Here is a 10026-nt window from a genome sequence, read left to right as displayed (position 1 = left end):
AAAAAAAAAAAAAAAAAAAAAAAAAAAAAAAAAAAAAAAAAAAAAAGAAGAAGAAGGGTTAAACATTAACCAAACCTATACTTGCTAATTTTTTGTCTCCTCCAAAAAATTCAGTTTTTTTTAGGACATTTGGAAATTCTCTCAGCCCTTCTGGTGGTTTTGACAAATGGGTCACTGTACATGGTGATGGTCTTCTCAGATTCAAATCACTTCAAACTCGGACCTCTTCTATTTATTTCGTATTAGGTAATTCTTTCTACGATTTTCAATTTTCTTGATTCCGATGGAGCTTCATTTCTGCTTAAAGTTGTTCTTTCAATCTCAGTTGTTTTAGGGTTTCATTTTCACTACTGGATTGCTTCAATTCAAATGCTCTTACTCAAATTTGACCGTTAGCTTCGAGTTCCAATTCCTTGTTCTTGGATCAGTCATTAGCTTGCTTGTTGTTCCGATTGTTTGTTTTTTCTTTTTTGAACTACTATCGTTTACTGTTCAGTGGCTCTCAGTATGCAATCGTGATTATCTCGTATCTGGTTTTCCGATGGGGGTTTGAGGAGAATGTGGGTTTCAATTTGTAAATTATATTGTTAATTATGCATTTATAGCAAGTGATGTAATGTGTGATGACTTGACGGGTAGTTTTACTTTTAAGAGTTCATAGGTGCATGCGAACAATGAGTTCCTGACAGGAAGATGATCTTATATGGATAGTTTTAGAAGTCTATCCACATGCGTTATGATGCTGTTCTTGGTTGCATGTATGTAAATTATAATATGCAGTCTGATTAGCGAATACAATGTTTTATAGGTTGCTATTTATTTCAAGATTTAGACGTTGAGTATAGGAAATAGATGAAATGCTCCAAACATCCCGAGAACCGTGACGTAAAGAAGTTTTAGATAGGTTGCCTGACATAGAAGCAATGAGTCACATATCCCATGGATCTATTCTTTGATTTTATCACTCTGCCTGCAAATCATTTGCTCTGGTCAGCTGTTCACGGAAAAAAAGCTTCTTACTAAAGTTACCTAATATAATCGTTCTAACATTTCAGACCGAAGGGATACTAACCAAACAAATGCTGCACAGTCTATTTATTAGCTTTAGAATGAAGTAAATAAGAGCATGTTATCTTTCTTCTGAATAAAATGATATTCTTGTCTAATCGATTACCAAATGTGTTGTCTTTTTTTTACCAACGAGCATAACTTATCAGTCAAGGTGTCTTATTTTTCCGTTGAGATTGGAGGTTCAAATTCTTATCCTCATATTTGAGGAAAATAAATTGAATAATAGATTGATAATTTAATTTTTGGAATCTTGATCTACTATATTTGGCAATTTCAGGATCTCTAGTGGTATTCTCATGCACAACATTTGAGCTAAATAATATTGCAGTTGTGCACTGTGCTTCAAAATCTTGTGGTGTTTAAAGAACTACTGAAAACTAATAACCATATTACAATATTAGAAGGGACAGTAAGAAACGATATCTAAGTTATAATTAAAACAACAACTTGATAAAAACAGAAAACATTTTGTCCTTGGACTTGGTAATTTAGTAATTGTGTGGATGTAGTAAGAGTATTTGCTTTGGAGATCATGTGAGTATATTAGTGAGATTTCCTGATCTTTCATGTTCTGGATTTGGATGAATGATGGAGAAAACTAGCATTTAATTGTTGCATGTAGGAAGCATTAATTCTCTAGTTTGGTTAGAATTTGATTAGAGTATTACGTGATCTTGGGCATTCGATTTTTCACTATTATCTTTTGATTTGGTATTACAATCCTCATGGAGGACATGTTGAGCGTATTTTTGGGATTGGGCACGCATTTTCTAGTGATACTGCAGAGAAAATACTATTAGACTAGTAGTTGAGGAGTATAAAAATTGAGGCAGTTATTGCTGAATAAAAAGACGAATTATAGAATTTGCATGACATTTGAGTTGGATTTTTTTTCAGTACATTCATCATGATTAATGTTGATATATATACTAATGCTTAACTTTTATCAATCTATCTCTAAGTTTCTTTAGCAATTCTCTCTTCTGAACCTAACCCCCAGAAAAAAACTATTGTACTGCCCACTCTAGCAGCCAGGTGTACTTATAACATTTTATTTGATTTTGTATCAGGTATCTTAACTTCTACTATACCATTGCCTATTTAGAGTCAGATATTATTGGTTGATTGAAGTTTCATAGATTTGAAGTTTCATAGATAGGCGTGGTTTTTAAGAGTCAGATTCGTAGGGAATTATGGAGTGCAACAAAGATGAGGCAGCTAGAGCAAAAGAAATTGCTGAGAGAAAATTTACAGAGAGAAATTATTCTGCTGCAAAGAAGTTTGTTTTGAAGGCTCAAAATTTGTATCCTGGGCTTGATGGTCTCTCACAAATGATGACGACTCTTGAAGTGTATATCTCTGCAGAGAATAAGATAAATGGGGAAACGGATTGGTACGGGATACTTGGTGTGAACCACTTGGCTGATGATGAGACTATTAGGAAACAATATAGAAAGCTGGCTCTTGTTCTTCATCCTGATAAAAACAAGTCACTTGGTGCAGAGGGCGCATTTAAATTGGTTTCGGAGGCCTGGAGTTTGCTATCTGACAAGGCAAAGAGATTGGCTTATAATCAGAAAAGGGACCTGAAAGGGGGTCGACAGAAAACTCCTACCCACACACATAGTACTTCAGTGCCGCCAAGTGCAAATGGCTTTCAAAATTTTAAGAATGTAGCTTCAAATGCAAGGAACGTTCAAAGTAAGGTCCAGGTAGGGGCTTCTCAAAGAAAACCAGATACTTTTTGGACTCTTTGCAACCGATGCAAGACACACTATGAGTACCTTAGAGTCTATCTAAATCACACTCTCCTTTGTCCTAATTGTCATGAAGCTTTTTTGGCCGTAGAGAGGGCTCCACCCCCAAATGTATTGAAGTCACCTAGTTGGTCTTCTCAGCAGCAGCATCAAAATTCTAGACAGTATACAACTGGCGATGCCTATGGTACTGGAAGAAACTCTAAAAAACCTGATTCTGGGCATTCTGGGGGTATTAATTCAGTTGATAATACAAACTTTCAGTGGGGTCCTTCCTCCAGGACAGCTGGTGTTGGTAGCACTTTTTCATCAGCTTCCGCACGAGCTGCAAATTTGGGTCAACAGGCCAGTGAGAAAGTGAAGAGAGATCGCGATGAAACACAGCCATCGACTGAAGTGGATAGGAGTCAATTGTCTTCAAAAAAGAAAAGAACTGATGGAATTAACAGCTTTGGGGTCCACGCGGCAAATCAAATGGCCAGTGGAGATGGATCAGCTGGTGTTGGCTTATCTGAAGTAAGGAAGAGTTATCCTGATACTCAAAAGTTTCATAGTTTTTATTATGCATTTAACAGGACCGATAGCCAGAGAGAGTTGTCAATCTTTGAAATCCGAAACATGCTAATGGACAAGTCTCGTGCTGAAATACATAAGAAACTTAAAGAATGGAGCTCATTGGCTGAAAAGTCAACTCTGAATAAACAGTCCAAGAAGCAAAAGAATGTGGTGAATGATGGAACTCATGATATAAAAATTAATGGTAAACCTTCTGCAAACGGTAAAGGATGGAATGAGAAGGAGCCTGAGTCTGACTCTTTAGCTAGTAAAAATACAGGCAGTGAGAACGATCCTATCTCAATTAATGTTCCAGACCCTGATTTTCATAATTTTGACTTGGACCGAGCTGAAAGTTCATTTGGGGATGATCAAGTCTGGGCTTGTTATGATGATGATGATGGAATGCCTCGTTTCTATGCGCGAATTCACAAGGTGATGTCCCTAAGACCATTCAGAATGCGTTTCAGTTGGCTCAACTCAAGAAGCAACATGGAGATTGGCCCAATGGACTGGGTAGGTTCGGGGTTCACAAAAACCTGTGGGGATTTCAGAATTGGAAAACATGAAGTCACAAGATCATTGAACTCCTTCTCGCATAAGGTTTGCTGGGTGAAAGGTTTACGAGGGGTGATTCAGATATTTCCTCAGAAGGGTGAAGTCTGGGCTCTTTATAGAAACTGGTCTGCAGATTGGAATAAAGATACTTCAGAAGAAATGATTCACAAGTACGATATGGTAGAAGTGCTTGATGATTTTAATGAAAAAGAAGGCGTGTCTGTTGCTCCTCTTGTTAAGGTTGGTGGTTTCAGGACAGTGTTCTGTAGAAACATGGATCCAAAAGAAGTGAGGAAGATCCCTAAAGAAGAGATGTTTCGCTTCTCCCATCAGGTCCCCAATTACTTACTTACGGGAGACGAAGCTCAAAATGCTCCGAAGGGTTGTCGGGAATTGGATCCAGCAGCAACACCTTTGGAGCTCCTGCAGATTGATACAGAATCATTTCAGGTAACCACGAAGGAGACTGAGGTAAAAACTGTAGGAGAGATATCTCATATTAATCAGGAAACTGTAGTTAATGAGGTGGAAGACACATTGGAAGCTAGGAAGGTAGATGTAGTAACCCAGGAAGATGAACAAACTAAGATGTCTGGTGATGTTACCTTCCAGGGTAGCTAAGGAAGCTTATATGGCAGATAATGCCAACAAAAGTAAATCAACTAAACAACGTGGAGTTTGCTCGAGGTATACCCAATAGGTGCATTTTTTGAATTCTGTCTGACCAAAGTTGTAGAGAATTCTTGCTTTTGTTTGGATTGGATCCATTGTTGCTCCAATTGTTTATTGGTTTTGTGGCTTTGTACTTGACACAGTGGAATCTCTCAAGTCTTATCGAGAAATTCATCGATAATGACCGCCATACTTGAGACAAAAATGAGATCCAACTTATCTCTACTTACCTGAAATTTTTGAGGGTCTAGTTATATGTGGCTCCTTAGCACATAATTGACTCAAACCCAGTTCTTAATTCCTTCATTGAAGGCCCGCGTTTATACTTTTGGTTCATATTCCCTTCTCTTGTAAGGATCCTTTAAAATATGTTTGTTTTCTCTTCCTTATTGAAGTATCTTTTAGACAGCATACAGAATGATATCTCCATCAGTATATTTCAGTTTTTGTTGGTTAATTCCTTTCCCCTTTTCTTCACTTGAACGTACAGAAATTGGGTGATCAGGTACAAGTAAAAACATCAAACTAGTATTAGATGGCACTTGGTGTTTCTACCAGAAAGAGCAAGCATACGGGCATGTTTAATGATTGTCATATAATGGTCACAAACACATGTAAAAGTCGTTTTATTGATGTGTCATTGTGCACGGTATGACCATGAATATACACCATTCATACAACATACAATATACACATTCAAACACACATGCCTCCTCTCTTCTGTGTACATGTGCATATGGGTGGAAATTTTGAGTTTTGCAGGTACGTTATAGTTCAATTGGCTTCCTGATGAACGCACGGAGGGGAAGAGAGAACATCTTAAAAAGGTTAGCCAACAGGCAACCTTCTGAATAAAATATGTTCAGCTAATAGGAGTGGAGGAATTTCGTAATGGCTCTGTGGCAAAATATCTTAATGTTTGTGACCGCCAATCTTTCTTTATATTAGTTTAATACCAAAATCTTCCTTTGTTGCAAATTATGACACGTAATTTGTTTTTTGTTGGGCACTTCACGCCAATAATCACATGGATGAAGATTTGCAGAGCTTATAAAAATTAGTACTGATCTAACTAGTGTGTATCTGATTGGTGCTGTGAATTAGAGAATTGATACTTAAATCTTTGTGCGTTCTAGTCATTGTCCAATTAGTCACAGGCTTAAGAATCATAGGATGCATTCATGATTTTTGGCTTGACATTTTCTATAAGATTTCCGACACAAACAACCAATTTAAATCCAGTGTTGTAGATTTCTTTTGAGCGAATCAGCAGCACTCTGTTTAGGTTATATATCCATGTATTGGCCACTATGTCGATAGCATTTTCTTTGCCTCTTTCAATAGTGGCTTGGTTCTTCCATCTGTTCTCTTATTTTAATATGCCATTCTGCCTAGATCTTTATGCATTTGTTGTACATGGTGGTGGCTGTGGGAGATCTTTCTTGCTCCTAAATAATTTACACCATATGATCTGCAATTATTGGTTCATGATGCTTTACTTCTCCATTTTACTTCATAAATACCATTCAAATCAGCTGTTGTAGAGAATTTTTTTTCTTGATTTTCTGCATCATAGAACCCAACAACACCAAATCACTTACAGTTAGATCTTTAATTTACTTGATCAAATGCATTGGATCGTTCTTTTTTGCATTCATTGTTGCATGTGTATAAATCATAATGCTTCTCTCTCTCTCTCTCTCTTTTTTCTTCTGGAAATGAGAGATTGACAGGTGCCTGACATGAGGAATTTGAAGTACAATAATGAAATGGTCTGCTTTTTTGGTTGTTTTATTAGTGAAAAAATGCTTCATCTTTAACTGGAGAATGATGCCTTTGGTCGGAGAAGAAGAGTGAGGGGATATATGCAGTCCTCACTTTCTGTCTGGGGAACCATTCCTCCAATTTCTTGGTAACATTGATATGACTGACCATTCTTTTTCAGCTCTGCCTTTGAATTTCTTATTCATTTTTTCCAAACCCACTTTCATATGTTTAGCAATTTCCATTTTCATTGCTTGTTGCGACCCACATCAAGGCTTCAAAGGCATCTTGCTTGTGGGAATTTGTATTAGTATAAACTTTTTCTTTTTGTCTACTCGAGTACGTTCGAGACAGCATTTGGGGCATAGAGTAAAGTTATTAAGTCTAGAATTATTTAGTATAGTTCGTTATTTCATCCGTGGAGTTGAATAATTTGTAGAATGCCAAGTTGTTTAGTTATGAGTCACAAAAATTTGTATTTAGAATACAATACTTGTTTTGTTTAAACATAGAATGTCTGGTCGTCAACTCGTGGCTCAAAACTCCCTTCCCCCTTAAATGACAAACGGTATGGTATAGAATCGAGGTGGACTTAGTTGTTTTAACAGAAATAATGGGAGAAAGAAACGAATGAATATTGTGAGTATTTTTCTACGTTTTGTTGGATAAACAATTTTCTTCTATAAAAATCGAGAATTAAAAGAAAATGTATAATAATTACTTTATGAATTTTTTATAATTTTGTTAAAAGTATCAATTTTGATTGATATAAATAAAATAAGTGTTTTTTTTTTGTATTATTTTAACACATTAAGTTTTTTTAATATTAGGATATAACGGGTTAATCCAAAATATATTTTGTTATCTCAAAATAATAAAATTATACACATTATTTTTAACTATTATAAGTCAAATTAGGTAAATTAAAAAAAAAAAAAAAAAAAGTTTAGAAAAGAGCAGAAAGTGAAGTTGTGGAGCCCACCAAGGAAAATTGGAGGTGAAGGTGTGTGGGACCCACAATGAATTTAAGAATTTATTACGTCAAACTTTAACCTAACCCTACTTCCTAAAGATTTTGTTTAAACTATAAACTTTTTTTATTGCTTTAATTCATACTAAACTTTTTAATTAATATTTTAATTATGTTTTAAAATATTTAATTTCTAAATTTTCACGTTTAATTAATTTTAATTTATAATAATTTAATCCCAATTTAGTCTAAATATTTTAAGGAAAAAAATTTCATCAAATTATCTTTAATTTTGATTATATAATAATTCATAAACATATTTAGTTTTTAATTAATTTATCAACACATCTATTATTATTATTATTATTATTATTATTACTATTATATATGGGAATCCTCTTTTTGTTGTCCCAATTATATTCCTTAAATATTTGATCAATTCAAAACAAATGAAGCATTAAAGATATAAGTTATTGGTTAACACATTATTATATAAGAAATGATGATTTGCATTTGAATTGAAAAAAAAAAACATATTTAGTTATAGAAAAATTGTATATTGGAACGACGTTTCTTACCGTTCTTTGGCCTAATAAATAATTTTTGTGGTAGGAAAAAAAATTCGAGGTTAGTTGGGTCTTATTTGAACTAGCAATCAATTGATTGCATGTACTGTGTTCAGCTGAAGGTGAGATGACATCGTTCAAGGTCGTGAAGCGAAGCACAATATCAAACGAAATTTGCTCAATACACACTATATTTAGGAGACAATAGGCTTGTGTGAGTGGCTCTTGTGATATGACGCATTCGAGTATAGCTTAATGAAAATAACAATCATTATCATTTTAAAGTCAATGGTTCGACTTCCACATGTAGTTGGATGGGTCCATACACACTAGCTTCTCGTTTCATCGGGTCAAGCCTTGACTCACATGTAGGGTTATAATTTCATCTAGTTGAGCTAGACCCACCAGCCTCACCTTAAATATGATTTTGTTCGGCCTTTTTCTTTCCTATGGTCCAACTTGGGTAGAACTCCTCTCCCTTCATTACCGTTGTTGAGTTAACAGTTTTACTGCATATTATCTGTATATTGAATGTTAACGCTGATACTTTCATCTCGAGATCTATTCGAGATTCTCTAGGAACCGACTTAAATAAATGACCACACGTACTTTCCCTCGTTATTAAAGTGAGAGAGAGAACTAAAAATCCATCCTCCTACCATTTGTGTAAGAAACTTTAAACCCCTTTTGCATGTGAGTGTGACTTTAGCTATTAAGGGAACCAAGGAAAGTGTCTAAAGCCCATAGTGTTCCATCCCATTTCACTTCCCATCACATTATTGATTGTTACCTTTCTAAACCAATTCGACCAATTAAAAATTAAAGCGAATGTCATGTGCTTAAACTATTTTTTTCGGTTCAACAACAAAAAATCGTTAAAGTGAGCATAACTCAACGATAATTGACATGTACTACCTCTTTTAGGTCAGAGGTTCAAATCTTCATACTCTCATTTATCACATTGAGACGGAAAATTTAGACTTCAGACATTCTGATCAAGATATTCTTTATAAGGGTGTGACACATTTTAAAAACATTGAGGGGAAGTCTTATAAGGGTGTAAAGTCCAAAATGACAATATCTATTAACAGTGGGCTTGAGTTAAGTTATTACAAATGGTATCAGGTAAAATCCAATAGAACAATATCTATTAACAGTGGACTTGAGTTATTACAAATGGTATCAGAGTCAGACACCAAGTGATGTGCTAGCAAGGAGACTTGAGTTATTACAAATGGTATCAAAGTCAGACACCAAGCGATGTGCTAGCAAGGAGACTGAGCCCCGAAGGGGGGTGGACACGAGGCGGTGTGCCAATAAGGACGCTGGCCCCAAAGGGGTGGACACGAGGCGGTGTATCATCAAAGACGCTCAGGCCATTCGATAGATTGTGAGATCCAAAAAGTATCTATGGAGTTAGGGAAAAATGATTATGCAGACCAAAGTTGACCAAGCAAATCAATTTTACAAAAAATAGGAAGAAAAAAAGAAGAAGAAGAGTATTTATGATTTATTATTATTATTAATATTAAAAAAACAAGTATTTTTTAATTTATTTAATACTGATAAATATCTCACTCAACAAAAATATCAACTGCCGTCAAGTGTAGCAGACGGCACCGTTAGGATAGCGGTTTCGAATACAAAAAACCGCCGACAAGAAATTTATTTATTTATTTATAATTTATTTTTGCGGTTAAAAATAAAAAAGTCACCTTTCTATTTTTACCCAACGGTTAAAGATAACGACGAGAAAAGTCGGTATAAAAGGGGAAGGGCATAAGACGTGATTATATGCAAAAGATAGGGGTAGTTTCGGGATTGAAAATTGTTGTCATTGACAAGAGATCATTAATATATTAAAGCAGGAAAAGAAGATAGTTAATTAAATTAATTAATTAATTAAGAGAGAAAATTTATATGAAGCGATAAAGAGGAGACGAAGGAAGAGAGGAAAAAGCTTTTGAGGCTAAGTTCGATCGGTCGTCTATGGCGGTGAGTCTCCGCGCCGTTTTTCCAGTGAGAGACCAAATCTAGTTTGTGTTTCTGACGGAGATTTTGTTGTTTTTTTTTTTTTTTTTTTTTTTTTTTTTTTTTTTTTTTTTTTTTTTTT

General features: G+C 35.0%; 2 protein-coding genes across 5 annotated transcripts in view; both read left to right on the top strand.

Moving 5' to 3' along the window:
- Nucleotides 1-96: 96 nt before the first annotated feature.
- Nucleotides 97-5026, top strand: LOC111430376. 3 transcript variants are annotated; one of them, XM_023066595.1, is made up of 2 exons: nt 97-246; nt 2142-5026. In XM_023066595.1, the coding sequence occupies exon 2, from the start codon at nt 2265-2267 to the stop codon at nt 4560-4562; it is 2298 nt and encodes a 765-aa protein (XP_022922363.1). In that variant the 5' UTR covers nt 97-246; nt 2142-2264; the 3' UTR covers nt 4563-5026. The 3 variants fall into 3 exon arrangements, with proteins under 3 accessions (XP_022922363.1, XP_022922364.1, XP_022922365.1); XM_023066596.1 differs by lacking the exon at nt 97-246 and adding an exon at nt 261-391; XM_023066597.1 differs by lacking the exon at nt 97-246 and adding an exon at nt 291-306.
- Nucleotides 5027-9819: 4793 nt separating this feature from the next.
- LOC111430400 (abscisic acid receptor PYL8-like) overlaps nt 9820-10026 on the top strand; it is a 3442-nt gene continuing 3235 nt past the window's right edge. Inside the window, exon 1 of one of the 2 annotated variants that reach the window (XM_023066626.1) lies at nt 9820-9908. The gene's annotated coding sequence lies outside the window, so the exon portion shown is untranslated. The remainder of the gene's footprint in view (nt 9909-10026) is intronic. The other variant, XM_023066625.1, reaches the window with a different exon arrangement.

This window comes from Cucurbita moschata, unplaced genomic scaffold, assembly GCF_002738365.1.
Source record: "Cucurbita moschata cultivar Rifu unplaced genomic scaffold, Cmos_1.0 Cmo_Scf00033, whole genome shotgun sequence".
NCBI classification, from domain to species: Eukaryota; Viridiplantae; Streptophyta; class Magnoliopsida; order Cucurbitales; family Cucurbitaceae; genus Cucurbita; species Cucurbita moschata.
Note: the sequence above shows the minus strand (reverse complement) of the source record. Positions and strands in the feature narration are given on the sequence as shown.

Coding starts and splice junctions, on each gene's coding strand:
- LOC111430376 (XM_023066595.1), top strand. CDS start 2,265: ATGGAGTGCAACAAAGATGAGGCAGCTAGAGCAAAAGAAATTGCTGAG.